This window comes from Leptonotus elevatus, chromosome 1, assembly GCF_054856555.1.
Source record: "Leptonotus elevatus isolate MCC_2025b chromosome 1, RoL_Lele_1.0, whole genome shotgun sequence".
Lineage (NCBI taxonomy): Eukaryota > Metazoa > Chordata > Actinopteri > Syngnathiformes > Syngnathidae > Leptonotus > Leptonotus elevatus.
Window position 1 is genome coordinate 43,252,988 of NC_141239.1, and position 22,826 is coordinate 43,275,813.

Sequence of the window (22,826 nt, forward strand, 5' to 3'; positions counted from 1 at the left end):
AAACAAGAGCCTTACAAGTGCCATGATAAGTAGCGGCCTAGCTCAGCTATAGTGGCGATCATGTTCCCATCAAAATCATAACTTGCTCATTTCTAAAACAATTTTCCTGAAGCTCACTTGTTTGACTATGCCAAAGCGTGTGCTGTCAACACAGAACATGTCATTGATATTTTGGTTTTTGTGATGTTCCACAAACATGGAACTCGGAAACACTTTGCCCGTATGAGCACCATCGCCTCCTTAGGCACAGGTGTATGATATCTAACGTTGGTACATATCTATGGTAATGTCTGTAAAAAGCTACATAAGCTGCGTTCACACTGCAGCTCAATTCCGATATCTGATTTTTTTCATGCAGTGTCAACGGTACAATTCCAATTTTTTGCACACCAGACTTGGCCTCTTTCATATGTGGATATAAATCGGATATGTATGTGATGCGTTTGCACTGTGAACGCTCATCCGCACGCATCCGATTCATACGTCATCAAAAGTCTGATATACGCTCTGTGCCCGCGGGAGAGAGTGCTTGGAAGGGAGACTACTGACACTGATACTGTGAATATACAGAGCTGTTTTGAGTAACAAAACTTTTTATTTGTCTTTAATTTAATCACACTTGAAACATGAAGCATAAAGTTGACATGTGTGGCGATAGAAATTCAGCCCTGCAGACGGTTCATCACACACGTCAATGACGCAACATCATCTTCAATGAAATGAAGATGTCGAGTAGTCTCCCCTCATTTCCCCAAAATATTTCTATCTTTTCCAACCTCGGCGTTATGAGATGGAAAAAAATAGTACGGCGAGTTTCTGCTCTGATTGTAAACACTGACACTCGAGGAAGCCGAGGACATCAGCCAAACATGAGCAAGCATGAAAACAGTCCAGCAAACGGGAGCGGGCGTTCGCACAGCTTAATTTGCAGAATTTATGCAGGCAAGACACATGAATCCAACTCCTAACACGGCCGCGAAAGGAGTCCACCAGCCCACCAATCAGTAGCGTGCGTTAGCTCAGCTAAATTTGCATATGGCACTGATAAAGGTCGCTTGCCTCGGAGGCTTGGCTAGAGGGAAAACGTTGCGTCGAGTTGGGCCATATTTATTTCCGTAAACTCTGCAATGTGACGTAGTTTGTTTTGGGTGCACATCACTCGACGTGTGCTCTTTGCACATGCGAGCGGGCGCGTTGCGTTCACATTGTCGCATTTGTTTTTATAATGTGAACAGTCCATAAAAAGATAGGATTTAACAAAAAATCTGAATTGGGCATCACGCCCTGCAGTGTGAACGTACCTTAGTTCCCTGGCAGAAAGCATTGCATGGCGCAATGTATTTAATTTAAGTTGTGATGTAGTTAAATTATGTCATGCATGTTTTGGGTTACCAGTAGTTCGTTGAATGTGTCTCTTTTTTTTAGCTCCCACATGTAGGTTTGGTTTATGTTGGACCTTTTTTTTTTTTTTTTTTTTTTAAACAAAAACAAACCACAACTATAGATTGTGTATAAAATAGTGACATCTAAAAATTACATTCGCTAAAATATGAGATCATAGTTATCTGTTTACATCATTGGAAAGTGATGAGAACATAAAGGGAAAACCAATCAGCCAGGCTGATTAATCGGTTGGGCCTTAACCATAAGTCATTGGCAGGCTTTGCATAGTTGTAATTTGTCAGTGTCTCCATGTGGCCTTGAATGGCAGCGAGGCATTCTATCGAACGCGATAAGGATGTTTGCTTTTTGTAGAGGAGAGAGAACAAGTTGCAGAGCTGGCCCCGGGCGCCCCTGATGTACGCTTACGTAAGCTTTCCTGCTTTGTTTGCAGATGTCTGTGCGGCAAAGTGCTGTCCACTCAGACAAATAAGGGGTTTGTCATCCTGCTAGATGCATTGATTTGCAACACAGCAGTTATGTGTGTGAAGTGCAATCATTTTGATTCTCTTTTGTCAAAGGCGTTTTTCAAGTGAAAAGCATTGTCCCCTTTTTAAGTTTTCCACTGTATTGACTGTGTTCTTATTCTTCTTTTGTCCCTTTTTGCCCCTTTTAGGTAAGGTTTGTTGGATCCCTTCTGTATGCGTGCGTGCGCGCCTGTGTGTGTGGGTGTGTTTCTTTCTCCCACTCGGCAGTTCACCTCAGTGTAACCCCCCGCCATTTTTTTTTACAGTACTGTAGGCTAATGGTCTCTGTCAGCTTCCTTCTCTGCTTCATAATCACTAAAACTGTATTTGAATCCGCTCCCGATGTGAAGTGCTTTGATTTGAGCAAAAATGACAATTCATTTGAATCAATGTAGATAGACGCAAGAAGCCGTGATTCCATCACACTCTCTAGAATCATTATTTATCACTAGCCCGTTCTACCCGTTTCCGCGGCTGCTGTCGGGTATCTGATTGGCTGCGACCACGGCTCAGACCTTGAATGGCTTGCAGAGTAGACCCCCAACTTCACCCCCTCTCTGCTTGTTTGCCTGTTTCAACTTTAAAGCAACTTGTGCCACTTGGATGTGTGTTCTTGTCACACGTGGGACTGATGAGATGTGTGTGTGTGTGAATGTAACTGACCGGGCCATAGTGTCAACTTACAGGGAAAACCTCACCACCCTCCCATACCCTCAACATCTCCGTTGCCTTGGTTACACACTCCCACCCATCCTCTCCTCTTTCTTAGCTCTCCCCGCCTGTTTGTCCCAGAGGTGCACCGTTGCCTGGCTCCGATTGTCACTCTCCCCCTGGGCTTTCAGCAGTGTTTTCAGCGCATTATTGATCTAGCACAAAATGGCAGAATAAAATGTAGCTCAGGAGTACAGTGTGACTTTTAGTAGTAAAGGTACTGCATGCACTACATGTGTCGAGCACTGCTTAAAAGTCTGGGGGATAAATCCTCCAGGTACATTTGTGTCACCTCTTCACCATTTTGGGGTGAGTAGTTTAAATATGCCCCCTCGAAGAGGGAGGGGGGAACAAGCTTTGGAAGGGTTTGCTAACTTCACCAAAGCAAAATAGCTTAAAGGGGGAAGGGGGCGGGCACATTTTAATACTCCAAAACTAGATTTTGTATTTGATTCATTACATTAGCACCCTTGGCTTGTGTGCTGCTTTTATTTTTGTCTGAGCTGATGACATTCTCAGCTGTTTAATGTCAGTCCCTCACCCAGTAAAGCTCCTCCAAAATTGTTTAGTTTGTGGGATTATATACGTATCTGTGGCACCTTTTTCCCATTTGGGGCCATTTTAGTTTTTAGTCAATGATTGTGGCTTCAGCTGTTTTCAAAACAGTTCCTCTAGGGTTTTGTTTGTAAAAATGCATGACGGGCCAAATAAAATATTCTCAGGCCGTCTATGGCCCAGGGGCTTTAGGTTCCTTAGCCGTGCACTATGTGGACACAAGTTCTGGCACAAATGCTCATTGAAAAACTTGAGTTGAATCTCCCAACAACTTTGACTCGTCAATGAATTTGGACCTCAGAGGGCCTCCTGGCTGGCGATCTCCACGCGAGTTGGTCTCTTTTATGCCAAACCCATTCAAGCATTTTTTTTAAGCAAAAAGGGCCTCAAGATGATTAACATTTCAATAGATTCAACATCTGCCTTTTGGTGGTTTGTCCCAATACTTGTATCCATACAGTGTGTAGCAGCATTAGACCTATAAACGGGAACATTATTGGCATTATGATGTTTGGGGCATATTCTGGTTGAGGTAGCGAGATAAATACCAAAGAGCCAGGGCACTGGGACCTGTGGTTTGGAGAAGGTGGTGAGAGGGAACCTGTAAGCACCTAGCTGTGTGTAAAGGGATGTGGGCGGGTGGGGTGTGTGGACACATTAGCTGTTCAGTTAATGATCCGCCCCCAACCAAGCCCCACAACTCCACATACACACCCAACCCTGTCCTCCCTTCTCTGTGTCTCAATCTTCCTGCTTAACCAATTGGTGTTTCTTTTTTACAGCGATTTGATCCTGCCCATGTTGTGCTGATGGTAAACTTAGTGGTAAATGTTATTTTATCCCCCAATTAAATTGTTTTTGTTTTGTTTACCCCCATTTTTTGTTTCTCCTGTCATCACAGCACCAATGCTACTACATAGGCTTTCAATTCTCTCCGTATTAGTCCTCATTCTGCTGCTTGTATATATTATCATGCATTATGTATTACTCTTAGAACATTGTCATTTTGTTTTCAGTTTTTTTCTTCTTTTTTTTAACCTTGTGATTCACACCTTGTGATTTAGATGCACATCGTTGTTGTCTGGTCCCTTTCTTTTTCCACTGGGATGGGTAATGTGGACATATTGTCACTGTGTTTGACAATTGGTGATAAGGTTTGGGATGCAATTATTAATGAATCTTGTAATTCTGGGCTCATTCAGACAAACCACTGCAGTGGACTGATGTGCATGCCAACCACCTACCAGTATATACATATAACTTGCATACCAGACAATCACCCAACTCACATTTTTCTCCCTGAATTAAGGCGTCATCTGTGAGGCAGTCAGTTTGAATGGACCTTTTTCGCTGCACGGTACCCACTCGGCTCTTTGACACACAGATCCTGCAAAATTACCAAATCAGAACTACGACATTAGATCCACAGTGTATCCACAATTACGTTTTATACCATTAAGCAGCATTGCTGCAACTGCAACTTCTTTCACACCGCAACACTCAATCCCTTAGGAATTAGATGCGAAGTGACAAATAAGATGGGCAGCGGCAATTGCTGGAAACACATTAAGGCAGCAGAAATGAGTACTAGGTTCACACCCCTGACCTGGTATTGATATCATTTGGGTGGCTACCTGTCTCTTACAACTCCTATACCTATATATCCTTAGAAATCTGAAAATTGCCTGGTCGGCTTTGTCCTCCCTCATTCTGTATTGGGGATATTTATAAAGAACAGCTGGAAAAATGTCTACTTAAAGATGCAGTGTAAAAAGGGTTTACAAACGCTTTTCCATTGGCAAAAGAAGGTACAACCATATTAGTCAGAACATCATTGTAACACTAGTTGGATACATTCCTCAATATGGCAAAAATAAGTACATGCTAATGTTAGCTGACCCTGTTGATGTGAATCAGCTGGAGATGCAGGAGTAATGGACTCCACACCTTTGCTGAGGTAGTCCATTTTCTTGCTGCCCCTAGTCTCCTCTGTCTCCTTATCAACTCTCATTCTTCTTTGTGGTCTCGTTTCCAAAAGAACATGAACTTTGCCCCCAAATAGACTTGAGCCGGTCCAATCCAAGCCAGTACTGTGCAGTAGAAAAGTGTCAAAAGGTCTATGGAGGTGACAGACACTGCAGTGGGACTGAAAGTCCTGGCAGGCCATGGTGTTACAATGCCCATGCATTTGTGATTTCAGAATTGAATGTCATTGGGCTGTGATAACTCAATTTCAAAAAAGGAAGTACGTGAAATAATCTATCCGTTCTTAGCCTCCCGTGGGAAGAAAAGAACATTTATTATTTATATATTTATTTATTTTTAGAAATGTAAACGTAAAACAATGCCAAAAGCATTAGTTGTTAAATAGCGTTTTTACATGTCCACAACATTGCTGTCATACGCCCAATGGTATAAGTATAAATGTGATTCACTGCAACCAAAACTATGTGTGAGGGATAATTAAAAAAAAAAATGAAAAAGCTGAAACCAAACTGAAATGATAATTAGTAAGACTGGTTGGTGTATCTGGCTGGTTAGAGGAGCAACACACACTGGTCGATTTGAGATTTTATTTATTTATTTATATATTCTGAGAATCCCTGTCTCATCTCTCCCTATATCCATGTGTTAGCAGGTAAGTATCCCCATCCCTTGCACTGTCACCATGGCGATACCTTGGCCTGTGATGTCACTACTGCTGTAGTTCATTGCTTGTGTCTTGTTTTTTATTTGACTACAGTATGTCTTTATCTCTATCTGCTTTGTTTGGCTGATTATGAGTGGATTAAGCCGTTTACGTCTCAATCTTCCAAGTAGTTTTGATTTCATTTTTTTAATTTTCTTTTGGTTGTCTTTATTTATTTTTCTCTCCAGTTACTTTCCTTCTGATCTAGCTCTTTTCACAGCTTATGGATAAACTTTACAAGTGGGACACAACTTAAACTCTAGACAGGGAAAATCATACAACAATCAGGAAGGGACGGTGATGCAATAGGCTGCAGAATACACACAGTTAGGCTTTGTTGTCCTCACGGATGTTGTTGCTTGTGTGTGCCAGCCTGTTGCTGCTCCCTTGACGATGACACTTAAACTGTGATGAAAATAAGCTACCACAAATTTGAAATTTGTTACACGAACTAGTACAGCAAGTCAGCAACCATAGCTATACAGGTATCTAGACTTGCTGTCTCATCAGTAAGCTGTGAGAATGGCTGGTGTTTGGTTCACTGTAGCTTTCTGGTCTCTTTGCACTTTTTTAAAAGGCTAATTTCTCTAACCCCAGCACCCTATGCTCTTAAAAGCAGGCTGTCTCCGAGCTGGCCTTCCACCCAGCTAATTCAAGACACAACTCACCATTGTAATTTATCTGTCTCTTGTTCCCTCAGGACGCACGGATCCCGTGCCCATTATTCTTAAATATGATGTCATGGGGATGGGACGGATGGAGATGGAGGTAAGGGTAGTTGAATTGGTTTTGTAGCCTGTTTTTTGTTGGATTGGCTTGTGAGTGATGTCCCTTTTTTTTAGATGGACTATGCAGAGGATGCCACAGAGAAAAGAAGAGTGCTCGAAGTGGAGAAGGAAGAGACGGAGGAACTACGGCAGAAATACAAGGTGAGGCCTGGCCTGGTCATCCGTAGATCACTACTCATAAGCTCCTTTTAAACATTTTGTTTCTGTACTTTTCACTGTCAACAGGATCAGATTGAAAAGGAGAAAGCAATTGCAAAAGCCCTGGAAGACCTGCGGGCTAATTTCTACTGTGAGCTGTGTGACAAGCAGTACACCAAACACCAGGAATTTGACAACCACATCAACTCCTATGACCACGCTCACAAGCAGGTAAAATTTGGGTCAACCCCATCTGAATCCATGATCACCATAATTTTTCTGAGCCATCTTGACGCTAACGCCGACTGTGTACGGTCTCACAGAGGCTAAAGGAACTCAAGCAGCGGGAGTTTGCTCGGAATGTGTCGTCACGTTCCCGCAAAGGTGGGAAGAAGAAGGAAAAGATGCTGCGTCGTCTGCACGAGTTGGCCGAGCAGAGGAAACAGCAGGACCGGTAGAATGTTTTATTCTTTCTTTCAGCACCCTCTACTGGTAGATTGTAGATTTAGTTGATAAAGGCAGGAATATGCTACAGTTGTCATTGAGTTTAACATCTGCAGTGTTGAGAAAGCTAATTTTCTATGCAAATTAGTTAAAACGTCATAATTTTTTAAATGAACTTGTTCAGTTCATAATTCAAAATCTTGAACAAAGTTCATTCCAAAAATGAACTACTGTAGTTCAGCAACAATCTTAAATACTCGCAAAATCCTGGCGGGACTGGTAAGTGGCAAAATGGCCGCCCCCTGTGATGGAGAAAGACAGGTGGATTTTGATGCTTAACTCACATTCCACAAACGCAGTATTTATCAGAATGCAGTGAGTGGGGCTGCATAGTACATATTCTTGTAAAGAAAATGTTTGGGTTGACTTCCCCTTTAATCTCGTTAGCTGCTGATGCTATTGCCAGTAACACGCTGCGTAACAGAACTCAAAGATGGTCATGCAAGGTATTGAGATATTAAATACAGTTTCAGCTATCTAGCTAAACAAAGTACCAAACAACTTAGTATTTCAATTGAATTTACAAGCCAGTTCCGTCTTGTTTTTCTTTTCAGCACTCCAGGAAGCGGGCCCATGTTCAAAACAACCACAGTGGCTTTAGATGGTGAGAAGGCCGAAGATGGAGACATCTTTCCCCCTGAGATCGCTGTCATGACAGAACCTGCCTTCGAGGTCTGTGTTCCAGACAAAAGCGAACAAGCCTCTGTGAAGCCTGCGCCGACATTTAGCTTCTCCCTGGGCAAGAAGAAGAACTGCTCCTCACCTACTGCCAGTGCGTCCTCCAAAGTGAGTGTGTCCTTCTCCTTTGCCAAGAAGGCGCCGGTGAAGCTGGAAACAGCAGCCGCGGTGTTTACTGATCCTGGCGAGGAGGCAATCGAAGGAGAGGAAGAAGAGGAAGGAGAAAAGACAGTGGCATTTGCGCAGGATGAAGCGCCCACCTGCAACGCTGACAGCCCAAAAGGAGGCTCGCGGGGAAGTGATGGAGGAGAGTCCAGCATTGCGACAGTGACAGAAGAGGCGCAGCAGTCTAGCGACGGAAGTTCGCTGGCTTCCACGCTCAATAAGCTGAAAATGATGATGAAGAAGGAGGAGGGCTACACAGGACAGGAGCCTCAGTACTATCACTACATGCCCCCAGCGCATTGCCGAGTGAAGCCCCACTTCCAGTTTCTGCTTTTCATGAAGGCATCTGATCAGAGTCAGAGTAAAGAAGAAGAAGAAGAAGAAGAGGAGGATGAAGTGCAAGAGGAGAAGGTAGAGAATGTTTCTCAAGAGTCCAACATTGTAGATTGCAGCATTGAAGCTGATGATGATGCCATCCCTGCCTCAACCCCTGAAGCTCAACAGACAACTCCGGGCTCAAAAATGAAGGATGAGGACAAAATTTCATGCGCAGTAGAGACAACTCCCAATCTTCCTGCTTCCCCCACGCAGAAAGAAGAAAGCTCACCACCACCACCAGAGCCGTTGGACTCCAACTTGGGTCCCAAGATCCCTGTGGGTCCATTCTTCCCTGTATTGAGTAAAGATGAGAGCACCACCCTCCAGTGGCCCTCCGAGCTCCTTGAGTTCACCAAAGCGCTGCCCTCCCTGTCTTATAGCTGCAATCCTCTATACTTTGATTTCAAGCTGTCTCGTAACAAAGGCACACGCGCCGGAAGGGCTGCAAAGACTCCAAAGCCTTGCGAGCAGCCTGACAAAGAAAAGCAAAAAGAGATAACCCCTAAAGTAGAACCAATTGCTAAAATGGAGCTCAACAGCGATGAAGCTGCCACTAAGGAGGAGCGTGGCCAAGCCGAAGGTGATGATCAAAAAATGGCAACAGGTGGTAGCAGCACCAAGAAGAAGAAGAAAAAGAAGAAGCACAAGAAGTCAACAAAGCATTCAAAGCGCAAAGCAAAAGATAAAGATGTGGCCGGGGAAGATGCCGAGGGCCAGACTGACCTAACTCAAGAGATGCCCAAGAAGAAGAAGAAGCACAAAAGAAAGAAGAGCAAGAACAAAGCAGCGAATCAAGAAGGGGCGACGGGTGAGAAAAAGGAGAAAGCCAAAGTAAAGGCTGAAGATAAACCTGATTCTTCATCAGTGCAGGCTCCAGCTGGAGCAGTTGTAGAGCCTGGGAAGAGGAAACGTGCTATAAAGGATCCCTCTAGCAGGTTAGGAGTGGAGGAAGGCAGCACGAGGAAAAGCTTAGACAAAGCTATTACGTCAGAGGAGCATGGCAGCAGCAAGCGACTAAAAACAGACTCCGGTCCCTCCCAGAGCGCCTCTTGTTCCACCTCAGCCCAGAAGAGCCCTGGTCCCGGAAGACCTCCCAGCAGCGAGAGTGAAGAGGAAGGCGGTTCCACCACTCAGCGTTCTCGCCATCACCGGTCGAGTCCACAGGAAGGGCGCCGTCACCGCAGTGAAGAGTCAAGGCGCTCCTGCAGTCGCTCTTCGAGACGCGGCAGCAGCCGTCGGCGGCACCACCGCGGCAATAACTCGCAGAGTCGCTCATATTCCAGCAGCACAGAGCGCTCCTCAGCGGGCAGCAGCGCCTACAGCCACCGAAGCCGCAGCTACTCGGACAGCTACAGCGACTACAGTACAGAGGGGCACCGGCGCCGGCACTCCAAACGCTCGTCGGACTCAGACTACGAGAGGCGGGGCAGCCGAGGGCACCGGCATTCCCGGCGGCGCCAGTACTCCTCATCCTCCTCTGATGATTCCCGCTCGCGGTCGCGCAGCTACAGCCGCAGGAAGCGGCACCGGCGGCACCACCGCAGCACCTCCAGGAGCTCCAGTAGCTGGAGCCGCAGTACCAGTGCAAGGTCCTGGAGGCGTAGCTACAGCCGGAGCCGCAGCTCGGGTAGCCGCTCGTCCAGCTCCGCCAAGGGCTCCCCGCACCGCCGGAGCACTTGCAGCCGAGGGGACAGCGAGACCCTACGCAGTGACTTTAACCGCTCCAGCATCTATCGCTCGCAGTCCCCGAGGGCTGCCTCACGCAGCTTTAATCGCACCGCCACTAGCTCGCAGGCTCAACGGCTAGGCGGTTCCCGGGATGCAGGGGAGTATAAAAACTCCCTCACAGCACGCCAACTCCTGGAGAAGATTCAGTCGAAAAAGAATTCAGATGATCCAGTCACAGGAACCAAATCTGGTTTAAAGATCAAGGACCCACCCCAGGGATACTTTGGTCCCAAACTACCCCCATCGACCAAAAGCATGTTGCCACTTTTTGGTAAACTACAAGCAGGGAAGAAAGCACCCCTAATTCCCTTGAACAGAACGGATGAGTGTGACAAATCTGGAGCTGCGAAGAGTTCAGAGGCTGACAGAGAAGTTATCCTGGTAGAGCCCATAAGGGAGTTCCCTCCGCCGCCACCACCTCCAGCTCCACCAGTGCAGAAAGTCGAGGAGTCCCCACAGAGCACAACAGTACAGGAGGAGACGCAACAGCCGACCGCAGACGGTCAGGTGTTACAAGAACCCCGGCTGCTTTATGAGCAGGACTCCTCCATGATGATACCTCAGTACCAAGAGGAACTGGGGCAGGAGGCCATGCAGAACCCCATGATAGAGACCATCATACCTGACATGCAACAGCAGCAGCCCCCGATGCATGGCTACCCCATGTATCCGCCTGCCGGCCTGGAGGATGACGGCCTGGAAGCGGAGGAAGAAGGCCTGGCTCCGCTTGAGAGTCAGCCCATCACATTCACGCCGGAGGAGATGGAGAAGTACAGCAAGCTGCAGCAGGCGGCTCAGCAGCACATCCAGCAGCAGCTGCTGGCCAAGCAGGTCAAGAGCTTCCCGTCAGCCGCCGTGGCCGCCACCGCCAACCTGGCACCGGCACCACCACCCCAAGCCCTGCAGCAGATCCACATTCAGCAGCCTGCCGTGTCAATGGCATCAGGCACGTCCATCGCCACAGTGCAACATGCTATCCTGCAGCACCACGCCGCTACCGCCGCCGCCATGGGCATCCACCCAGCGCACCACCCACACCACGCCCACGCCCAGCTAGCCCAAGTGCACCACATACCCCAGCACCACCTCACCCCAATTTCCTTATCCCACCTGGGTCACACTCTCGGACACTCTTTGGGACACTCGTTAGGACATGCTGGGTTGATACCCGCCCACCACACCGCCTTCCTTTCCGGGCAGCCTATACACATTATCCCGGCCTCGGCACTCCACCACACACCCTTGGCTCTCCACCACGTTCCCCACGCTGCCCTATACCCTACGCTCTTCACACCCAGGCCCTCGCAGGCCGCAGCAGCAGCGGCAGCTCTCCAGCTGCATCCGCTCCTCCACCCCATCTTCTCAGGGCAGGACCTCCAACATCCACCTAACCACGGCTCCTGAGCAGGTGAGAAGCCAGAGAGAACACTAATTCCTCTTGGATTTTTTTTTTAAGAGTTTCTCCAGACACTGGTTTGGTTTTTCCGTGCGGTACGTATACAGGATCAATTACCTTTCTTTTTTCTTTACCACAGGGTGTTTTTACTTATGTTCCTCTACAGCCAGTGACAAACAAAATGGCCAAAGCCAAGAAAAAAATGATGAAATGTGAAAAATAATACAGGGGTGAGCAACCATATGCAGCCCATACATCATTTAAGAAGTACCCACCCCTGCTTTAATATGACTACTTTAACTTACTTGCAGTAACGTGTACATATATCAGTGTGCAATCTGAAGAATCCCACCCAAAGAATAATTGGTGGCCTAGATCATCGTGATTATTATACGCATAATGATTCACCTACCCTCCAATTCGCAATGCCAGGTGACTTTTCTTGCACTGAAATCTTAGTCAAAGATTGTAGTATACTGCAATAATTGTATTGGTTTTTTTTGTGTGTTTTTAAATTATTTTCTAAGATACACTTTTCGAAGAAGGAAGGGTGTTTTTTGTTGCTCTGTGTTTTTTCTTTTCTTTTTGTAAATAAAGCTGCTGTAGATTAACTTTAAATTCTAGCGGTTGTTATTGGTCAAGAAAGTTGCTCACCTGCCTCGATGGACCTGGGGGAGGATGGTCAAACTGTAGCTACTCTGTATTTTTCTTTAAAACATGAATTGTTTCAGCCAATAAAACCTTGAGCTCATTCCTTGTTTTAGGCTGTTTTTTGGGAACAATTGAACAGTTACCAATACGATAGTGGCAAATATCTACTGTGACAGTAGGTGGTGCCATTGTTCCTTGGAGTCCAAACCTGTAGTTCATAGTGATACTGTTTGTACTCCATAAGGCAACCAAAGTCTTTTATTAAGTTTAAATTAGGGCTGGGCGATATGGCCCCAAAAATAAAATCTCGATTTTTGTAGTCATTCAAGACTATTACGATTTTAATCTAAAATACCCCCCAAAAAACACCAGTGGTTCTCAACCGCGGTCCTCGAGTACCCCTATCCAGCCTGTTTTCCATGTCTCCCACAGCCAACGCAGGTGTTTCAAATGATTAGCTAATAAGCAAGCTCTGCATGAAGCCTTATAACGATCCTCAGGTGTGTTGGCTGAGAGAAAGATGGAAAACAGGCTGAACAGGGGTACTCGAAGACCGGGGCTGAAAAACAGTGTTGTAAACCACCCATCCAGCATTCTGCGAAATTGTGCAAAATTGCAACTCACAAAAACATTTGGATGTAACAGAACACAAGAACAACAACAGCTTTTAATAATCCAGAGAACAAAAATGATTTCATGATTTACAAAATGTTCAACTATTCGATTTTTTAAATGACGATGGATCGAATTAATTCAATTTATTACCCAGCCCTAGTTTAGATGTAATTAAATTAGAGCCAAGCAAGGAAGCAAAGTTTTATTTAACAGAATTAAATCACTCACATAGTGAGACTAAAGTCAACTGTAAATCATGACAATGAACTTGTACAATTACAATTGTTTTTACTTTTTACAAATTCTTAATGAGCCTACTTCACATTTAAATCCGCTAGCCAGCCATGTAGTTTGTTACCGGTATGTATGAGTCTACAAAATCCCAATAACTTTTAAATAGACAATTCAGATCAGCTTGTATTTCAGAGGAAGTGGGTCCATAAAAAAGGTAGAATACTGTTATGAAGTTGCAACAATGATAACCGCGATGGCACAATAATAAAATGTATCTGAGGTGGGGGGGAAAATCCTCAAAAGTGTGTCCGTCTGAGTTCATCCTAGATATCGTATCACCAGGAACATGAAGGCGCACGTGAGCAGCATCCCTCCGATCATGATCCACTTGTCCTGTGTGGCTCTCCTCTCAATGAGCCGCATCACTGTGTTGGACAGACCTAGCATGTTGGCCACATCCAGCATCTTCTTATGGGTCCCCTGGCAGCAAAAACAGATGATGCAACATTTTTACAAGAAAAAAAAACTGTTCTTATCTTTTTTTTGGGGTCCAAGAGACATAAATTCAAGTGCAAACAGAAATTAACTACTTTAAAAAATGAAATACGAATCCTAGGTTTTTGAAGACGCTTTAGTGAACATGCAGAGGGAGATTACACGCATCTTAGAGGTGAGTGTCTATTGTATTGTCCTGATGGGTTGACACGATGTCACCAGACATTACATCCTATGCCTATGCATTTGCATGTCTGTGCCTGATTCACTATGGTGTGGGTGCATTGTGGGGTAAAAAATGTTAATGTTAAAGATTTGTTTTGTATCTTCCCTTCAGTGTGGAGAGGGTGTCATGATCATGCTCATCCCCGCGGACATGTGATGTTGCGTTAGCTAGCGTACGACACAATTGGGATGGACATTAAAAAAACAAGAAGTGGCTGGCTTCGAGCACAGTCCAAACTCCAGCTCAGACTCCAAGAAAACTGAAAAAACAAAGTTTATTCAAGCTGTAGTAGCTCAGGCCGGAGGTGGCAGTTGTGAATAAAAAAAAAAAAAAAAAAAGTGACAAAACTCCACAATACACCTTTAAGCAAGACGCACATAGGGAGTGTCTTGCCCAATAATCTTATGCCAAAAATCCGATATGGAATGCACTTACCTTGAGTGAGGATCTTTGATCTTTGAGCCCGTTGAGGATGCTGCTACCGCTGCCCAGCAGGTCGTCCATGCCTCTGTGTGCGTTGTGCAGGTTGGTGTTGAGCTGCAGCGTCTCGTCAATGGGGATGGACGTGTCGGCGTCCTGCGGAAATTACGATTATTATTTGAGTGTTCCCAGCTGTTTATCGTTCGCACATCACAGATTTATAGGCGATGGGTTCTAAATGTTTTTTACAGGATCAAAGCAAATCCCAATTTAGAGTTGTGCCGCCCTGAGATCGACCAGAAAAAAGCAGCATGATTAAGAGCAAGAAGAAGAGTCAGAGAAGTGCTTCAACAAAGCTCCAGTAATTGCTGTCCTTCCAACAGAATAGAGAAAGGATATAAGCCTGTGAGTACTGTATACTCTTGTGTATGCTGCTGTTCTATGTAGCAGTTGTTGAAAGGTTTATAATTAGCATAACATCTATGCTAATTCCATTAGCCCTTCTATGTCATTTTGCATTTGTGTTAGCACTGAGGTAGCAGACTTGTTTAAATTTGGTTTGGTTAGACACTCCCTGAGCTGTCACCTTATCGTTGTAGAGGGGTTTGTGTGTCCTAATTATTCTAGGACCTAAATTGTCTTTGGGATTTATGCCCCTGGCAGAGTCACCCTTGACAAATAGATCCTCGGTGAGGGACCAGACAAAGCACGGCTCAAAAGATCCTTATGACAATACTGGAATAAGATTTTCCCTAGCCGGGACGCGAGAGGGGCCATAGGGTACAATGTGAGCTGGGCGGCAGCCGAAGGCAGGGACCTTGGCAGTCCGATCCCCGGCTTCAGAAGCTGGGCTCATGGGATGAAGAATGTCACCTCTCTGGCAGGGAAAGAGCTCAAGCTCATTCACATACTTACGGTTAACATTAAGTCATGATGCACAAAATATTTGACTTCTTACATTCTATTTATCGGTATTACTTTGTTTTTATTAAGTAAAATGTAGGGTGCTATTTTTCCTCATTAAAAATATGGCATTTCCATTCGCTTGACTGGGCAAAGATGATTTGAGATTCAAGTGTTTTGAGTTCCGATCATAGTAACGGAACATTAAACTTGTATCTCAAGGGATTACTTTAAACAATTTGAAGAAAGCCCAAGAAACTGCTAAGGAATTTTTTTAAGTGTGTCTTAACATTTATGTGTATTGTAATGTAAATGTGTTAAACGCATGTGGGAGGGATAAAAAAAAAAAAGATTGATTTTCAGCTAATCCAGGTAGGTCTGGAACATATCCCTGCATTGAATATGGGGTCTCTGTACCACTTTTTTTGCCCTTTTTGTTTTATATATATATATATATATAATTTTATTTATTTTTTTCAATTTAAAACAACATGGCCGGAACTGACATTGGTGGTGAAGGTCCGGCTCATGAGCTCCTCCCGCTCCCGCTCCTGGGCCTCGTGGGTGTAGCGTCTGTGCTGGAAGTTCTGCAGGGCGGTGCGTAGGTGCTGGACATCATACTTGAGCTGGTCCACGCGCCTTTTGGAGCAAGAGGACCATATTTTTCAAAGACAATCATTCTTCATGAGTTCCTATCCAAAGGGTGACTCGCTCAACTCACAGTCTGGCATTCTGGCGGCGGTTAGGTGGCTCCTTGCTGGACAGGATCTCCAGACGCTCCAAGTGGTTGAAGATCTGCTCAATTCGAGCCAGAAGTTCATTCTCTAACACTGACCATAGAGAGAAGACAACCATTATATTACGTGATGAGAAAATCACCGTGGAAGGTGTTGCTAATATTTGCCCTGCCTGGATAGCAACTACCTCACTCATATGATCATACATTTGTTTATATTTAAATCTTTATTAGGGTTGAACAATTTGGAAACATAATTGAGATTCAATATTGCAATTTCAAATGATCACTTTCAAGGTCTTCCCATGTGTTCTTTAACAAACGAAAGGAATCAATTAAACTAATATAAAAAACAGATTTAATATATGTTTTTGTCCTAAAGATTTTCCTTATGCTAAAATAAATTAAATTAAATGAATTAATATGAGAAAGAGTCCACCAACGTCACTTAGTTACTAAACACTTGGACTTGCAGCCTATGCGTTCACTAAGACAATTTAACAAAATTCTACCAAACAAGTGTTACGTAAACATATTTCAGTAAGTCATAAATCAAATTACAACAATAATGCAAACAAATCTATAGCTTTATCATGTCAACTTGTCATGATGAAACAAAGATGTGAACATGGGGACCCAAACTATGTTGTAATGTCAATTTGAATTTGATTAATAGGTCAGCGGTAATTTTAAGTAACATTTTAACATGAATTTACAAAAACTCCCATACAAGTGTAAAATTAAGACATGCAAAATCGATTTCTTACCCTAACTATACACTGTACGATACCCCTTTTGAACATATAAACTATTTTCGTTCTTCCCATTCTTGTTTTTCTTTTTTACTTCAACTTATATTTTATACTTGTAATGTGTTTTTATGTTTATATGTTCAATAAAACCAAACTATACACTGTACACAGTTTTTCTATTATTGCTCTTGTCACTTTAGCCAATTTGTACTGATTCAATAGTTATCCTCACGTTTTTTACTAGACTTTGCGATGTTGTGTACGACCTCAAAGTATTCTTAAAATGTATTTATTTACTGTTCTCGTGTGTGCGTGCGCGCGCGGTGCAAACTTCCCATCATTATCCTGAAAAGAACCCAGCCCTGCAGTTTCCTGTTCCAAACTGATCACCAGGCATACAAAACATCCAAGCAGGGGCAGCCATAACAAGAAGTGCGTGCAGAATGGACATTAATTAGCCTTTAAAGGAGTACAGGAAGGAGTACACGTGTACAAACATACACTTAGTGGTTGACGCTTACTCTGAACACATCAAACAGAGCTGTTCCTAATATTCTGCACGTAAGGGCAAAATATTAGGAAACGCCACACAATAATGACCACAAAAAGCAACTCATAAAATATCCTTCACTATGAAACCCACAAAGCCAGGTATGACTTTGCACGTAAAGTGTCTGACTTACTCCAGCATCTGTAAATTAGTACTCACAGTGAACTGACTGGCGATCTGTTCTCTCTAGGTTGCCCATGAGCGACTGCACCTCTTGGATTTTTCTGAAGAAAAGTACAATTTAAGCGACTGACTAGCTAGTTAGCTAAACGGTAGAGCATTTCCAAGTAACTCACTTGTTAGTCTGGTGGTACAGCGTCTCCATCTTCGACAACCTGAGATACTCGGTTTTTGTTGTTTATTTATGTATTTATTTTTAATTTATATATTTATTTTTACGGGGTTATCGCCCCTCGGCGTGCAACTACAGGGAGCAAAGTTAGCTAGCTCTAGGTAGCATTGAAGGAAAGCACACGTCATCAGCGTTTGTGTACGGAAGTAGGGAAAGCGGAAAGGCTGCGACGTCACGTCAAAGACGGAAACGCGCGCGCTCACGGGCTGCCATTTTGGGAAGGTAACTACATAGTTAAATAATTTGAGCGACGTTTTTAGCCTTTAAATCTTATTTTGGTGTGTGTTTTTTTCTGTTCTCAAGTGTAAAAGAGTCACTGTTGCTACACCACTGGCAGAAAAGAGTCATTTGACATGTGTCCAACTCCTCAGGCTAGCTATTTTAACAGATTGAGTGTTTCCAAAGGGTGAGGTAATATTACAGCCACAACACTGTCATGGAGTTTTGTGAAAGTATTCAATGATGGGATTTTTGGGCCAATATTTCACAAGTGTTCCTTAGATGGAAAACTGATTCCCAAGCCAAAACCACATTTCAATCACCTTCGTCCTCCATCATCCTGTTGACTAATTTTAAGGCAAGGGGGTTAAATAGTCCAGTGAAATCTATGAACGAGCTGTTACAAGCTTCTCTTCTTTTTTCTCCAGTAATATTTGTTTACCTCATTGGGCACAGCCATCAACAAGTGGAGCCAGACAGATGGTGCTTGACTTGATGGCTGCGTGTATCTCCAGGCTATGAAACTGTCAGAAAATCTGGAGATGCGTTCATGCCACTTCTTGCTCACGCTGCTTTTTTTCCCTTGGTTGTCATAACACATCCCCCCGCGGCGAAGGGAAGCGCCAAATGAAGGCCCTTGTCAACTCGTAGAGGTCCACAAGGGAGCGTTTACCACCGCCCCGTCTAAAGGTCGTAGGGTTCTTTTCTTTCTTTCTTTCTTTCTTTCTTTCTTTCTTTCTTTCTTTCTTTCTTTCTTTCTTTCTTTCTTTCTTTCTTTCTTTCTTTCTTTCTTTCTTTCTTTCTTTCTTTCTTTCAGTCTTTCTTTTAGTCTTTCAGTCTTTCTTTCTGTCTTTCAGTCTTTCTTTCGGTCTTTCTTTATGCTTTAGCCCCTGAGGAAAGGATGATATGAGCTTACTGCTTTGCCTCCACACCTGAGCACCACGGGCCCAAGTCACTGTCCAGACTGCAGGTGTGTGTGTTCAAGGAATCTCACCGTGCCACTCCCTGACCTTACCTCCATCAAGGAAGCACACCATTCTGTACCCCATGTATTGGATATCAAAACATTTTGCCGTAGTTAACGGGGTTGGATTTGAGTGGGTGAAAATACATGGAAAACGGGACTGGTTGCTGAAGAGAGGCCAATTTCATTCCCAAGTTAGAGGTGCCCTTGATCAACATATTCCACCCACATTAGATGCAAACGAGCCTGGCAATTTAGTGTTGATACCTTCTTCCGACTGGGGCTCATTTGGGTAAATTATAGTAAGAGTCCTGTAATATGCTCAAAATAGCTTCTTCCAATCAAAATGGCTGACTTTTCTGTGAAAATAAGAGGACATTCATTGTCTTAATAAATGTCCTCTTAATTATTTTTTTTCATGCATCCTCTTAAAACAGACCTGTCCACGGACTTTTGATACTCGGTGCTAATTTAAAAAAAAATAATAATCCAGGGGCCATTTTACAAAAAAAGTCAAAGAAAAACTAAAACATGTGCGTCCATAATATAATACAATATGGAAAGATTCTGTTTCTGGACCCACATTTGATACCTGAATCAAAATGGATGTGCAAATTCAGAAAAGGGCAGTTAAGTAAAAAATAAATAAGAAAAATAATTCATATAGTAAATTTATAATATTAAAATACAATTAAATGAGTACCAAATTAAGGGTTAGAAAGAGGAAGTTTCCCAGTCATTGTCTAGATCATAACTCAACAAATACTAGTCACGGAGATTGAGTGAAGTAAAGAAGACAATTATGGGAGGAGGAGTAGAAGAAAAAAAAAAGGCCTACGGCTCAACAATTTTTTGGATACCACTCATTTTTTGAAGGCATACTGATCTTCTCATTTTCCCCCCGAGGGCGACCATCCACTCCACTTTGAAGCTGCTGTGACGAGACGCTGAATGAGAGCAAAAATGGGACCTGTCAGAACCTTGCCGGGCTTGGCCTGTGCTGCCTGGAGTTCTGCTGAGAAAAAACGGGCCGCTTGCAAGTGAGTCATGTTCTGATTGAGCTGATCGGCTTTCCCTCCTTCCGACAGAGGCTGAGACCATCACATGGAGCTGTCAGTCACACACACTCATTCACCTGTGCATATACACACATACACACGCATGCACACACACAGCCCTGTGGCTACACCACCTGTGACATTTGAGAGATGGTTGCTTGATGGCTCAGGCCTTCCCCTACCCACAGACACACACGCACACACACTGTTAGTCACAATATTAGATACACTGCATACTATGTTTTCGCCATAGATTTTTTTCCAAAATGACTGACTAAAACAAAAGAGTACGAAAACTAAAACAATATTTCTCATAGGAAGCAATATAAATCTAATTAATTTGTTCAAGACACCCAAAAATATTAACAAAAACTCATTTTAAAAAGGAAAACATAGTTTAACATACATAAAACAATATGTGACTAATGAGATGGATACATTAACATTAAACTTCATGTTTAGCTTTATTGAAGACCCTAGATGGTGTATCAAAGGCAGCAAAAAGAGGTAAGAGAGAGAAGTTATTATTCGGAAGGGCAAGCCGCCATTTTCATACTTTGCTACAAGCTCTTTAATTCTAAGGTGTTTTTCATCTCTTGTTGAATATGAGTAGTCGATGCTTGATGTGGGGTTAAATTCCAGGAAAAGAGTGTGTAAGTTCCGTGGGCAGGTGGATGAGTTTGGTACAAAACACTTTTAATTGTACAACAAAAAAAGAGCAACATTTTGGTGAAAAGGTAGCCGAAAACAGAATCGTGTGAAAACCTGGACATTCAAAATCTGAGGTTGTGCTGTATACAATTCCAACATAAGCATTGGCTGCCTCTACTAGAGTTGCCACCTGTCCCATTTCCCCCAGAATTGTTCTCTTTTTTTAACCAGCTGTCCCGGGAAAATAAAAATCTCTCCCGGGACACAATTTTTCCCAGAAAAATGCCAAAAGCTAATTTGATTTCCTTCATTCCGTAGTCTAAAAATCTGTGGAGCGCTTAAATAGCGTGTCGCCGGCTCTCTCTCTCGAGGTGGATTTGGGATTACCGTAATTCTATGGCACCATTTGTCCTATCTGAAAAATTCCAACGGTATCTGAAATCTAAGACCTTTGCTCTTTACAGAAAAAGTACTATTATTACGGTAAATTCAGTCTTTTGAGGGTTTTTGAGACGTCACATTTCTACATCAATTTGAACAAAACATGTTAACAAAATGGTATGTAGCCTATATCGACATTTGTATTACATGGTGGCTTTTTATAAAACCGTTCACCAAGTCTGTGACTTTGTAGTACGTACGTAATTGTGTGAAATTTAATCTGCATTGTTGGTGATGTTTTTCTAGAATAGTTATGCTTTGCCATTGCTATGTTTGTATCTTTTGAGTGTATGCACTTTATAGTGTGTAATTAGCTGAGTATTCTAAATTCAGTTTGTTTTGTGATGAGGGACAACCATTGCATTAAAGGCTGAGGCATGCAGCCTTGGAGGACCTAAAATGCCAAAAGAATAAAAAACAAAAACAAAAATAAATATATAAATAGTAGTGATGCACGATAATGCTATTTTCAACCGATACGCTAAACCAATAATTTAGAAAGTGTCAATGTGGATAACTGATAAGTAAGCCGATAATTGTTTGAAAAATTAACTTGAATACGAATATACTTTCGAATCCTACTATTAGTCTAACATGTACAAATACATAAAAATATTGTGTAAAGCACCATGAAGCTTAACTTTATTGATATCTCTGTTTCAAAGACAACCAGTAACTAATTTTGAGTTTGCCAAAACAAAACAGTCACGTTTTAAAAATATAACATTTTAGTGAGTGTTGTGGAATTTTCAGTAGTTAGGCGAGATGGAAAACAATTTGTCTCTTGGGTTTCTTTATATTTGAAGCTTCAAATAAACGCAAGTCTTACGGAGCAGTCTACAAGAAGTGATCTGTGAGAGTGTGCCCAGAAAATTATCATGGGGAGATTTTTATGCAACCCGGTTACGTTTTGGTAGGAGAAAGGGAGTGTCAGCTAGACAGGAAAGAAAGCAAGCAGTCTCTTCCGATCAGTCAAGGTCACTTTGATATTGCTTCATGTACAAGAAGTGAAAAGCCCATTGTTAGATAAAATGCAGGTGTCCACAATACAGTATAAACTTGTTATGTTAATACGTGTTAAATTGTTATTTTGCACAACAGGACAGTAAACAAAGCCCACACTGGCGACTGCAATGGCGCCATGATGCATCTTCTGTGAACCTGAGGTTGCGCGCATTATGATGTCACAAATATGTGACACTACCATTGGAGAGGGGAAGGATTGAGGAGTTGGGCACAACTTGAGCCACAACCACAACAGATGGACCAACGTGGCATGCCTATTATTATCTGCAAATTTCTTTATTATCTGGTTTATCTGTATGACGTCAAATTGGTCGATAATTATCGGCCACCGATATTATCGTGCATCTCTAATAAATACATTTAAATATACATAAATCAATAACTAAAAAGGCTCTGCTCTCATATTTATTTATTTCATGCTGCAGAGGCTTTCAGCAAGAAATGCATCATGAAATGTTATTCAAATGAGGAGGAGGTCCCAAACGGGTCTTGGGTTGGACTCCGTCAACAAGTAACTTGTGAAATTGTAAAATACAACTTGACACCAGTCTCCACAAATATATGCATCATTATTAAATTTATTACTGCTAAATTTTGACGTGGACGTGTCTGCTTCATTGCAACTGGAATTCCCCCAGTACAGGCTTTCCAGGTAAAGGGCGATCATTAATCGCGCATTAAAATTTTTTGTATTGTTAATTAGGAACTTTATATTAACTCATTAATTTTGACACCCCTAACATATATATATATATATATATATATATATATATATATATATATATATATATATATATATATATATATGTATACGTATATATATATGTATATATATATATATATAAACAAGCAATTTATCATAATCAGCCATCTTTGTTGTTTACATTTGCCTCTTT

At 42.9% G+C, this 22,826-nt stretch overlaps 2 protein-coding genes and 1 long non-coding RNA gene across 11 annotated transcripts in view; 2 read left to right on the plus strand and 1 right to left on the minus strand.

Moving 5' to 3' along the window:
- gpatch8 (G patch domain containing 8) overlaps positions 1–12,388 on the plus strand; it is a 30,354-nt gene extending 17,966 nt beyond the window's left edge. For 4 of the 8 annotated variants that reach the window (XM_086097569.1, XM_086057553.1, XM_086059223.1 and 1 more), the window contains 5 exons: positions 6,563–6,630; positions 6,705–6,791; positions 6,876–7,019; positions 7,112–7,242; positions 7,847–12,388. In XM_086097569.1, the coding sequence (XP_085953695.1) occupies positions 6,563–6,630; positions 6,705–6,791; positions 6,876–7,019; positions 7,112–7,242; positions 7,847–11,645 (4,229 nt within the window). In that variant the 3' untranslated portion in view covers positions 11,646–12,388. Of the gene's footprint in view, positions 1–3,955; positions 3,998–6,562; positions 6,631–6,704; positions 6,792–6,875; positions 7,020–7,111; positions 7,243–7,846 lie in introns of all 8 variants that reach the window. The other 4 variants (XM_086060054.1, XM_086061503.1, XM_086060743.1 and 1 more) reach the window with 2 other exon arrangements.
- A 652-nt stretch (positions 12,389–13,040) lies between these two features.
- Positions 13,041–17,708, minus strand: gosr2 (golgi SNAP receptor complex member 2). The gene is made up of 6 exons (XM_086063657.1): positions 17,516–17,708; positions 17,379–17,443; positions 15,903–16,011; positions 15,688–15,820; positions 14,294–14,434; positions 13,041–13,617 (listed from the first exon to the last, which is right to left on the minus strand). Exons 1-6 carry the CDS (start codon positions 17,542–17,544, stop codon positions 13,456–13,458), a joined length of 639 nt encoding a protein of 212 aa, XP_085919783.1. The 5' UTR covers positions 17,545–17,708; the 3' UTR covers positions 13,041–13,455.
- On the plus strand, positions 17,471–22,558 carry LOC147182323 (uncharacterized). 2 transcript variants are annotated; one of them, XR_015091764.1, is made up of 3 exons: positions 17,471–17,793; positions 19,661–19,794; positions 22,006–22,558. It is a non-coding gene; the product is annotated as an uncharacterized LOC147182323 (long non-coding RNA). The 2 variants fall into 2 exon arrangements; XR_015091843.1 differs by lacking the exon at positions 17,471–17,793 and adding an exon at positions 17,882–17,977.
- The last annotated feature ends 268 nt before the right edge of the window (positions 22,559–22,826 follow it).

Coding starts and splice junctions, on each gene's coding strand:
- gosr2 (XM_086063657.1), bottom strand. CDS start 17,544: ATGGAGACGCTGTACCACCAGACTAACAA. Junction 17,444..17,515: donor CTGTACCACCAGACTAACAA/GTGAGTTACTTG, acceptor ACTTTTCTTCAG/AAAAATCCAAGAGGTGCAGT. Junction 13,618..14,293: donor ATCAAAGATCCTCACTCAAG/GTAAGTGCATTC, acceptor TTTTGCTGCCAG/GGGACCCATAAGAAGATGCT.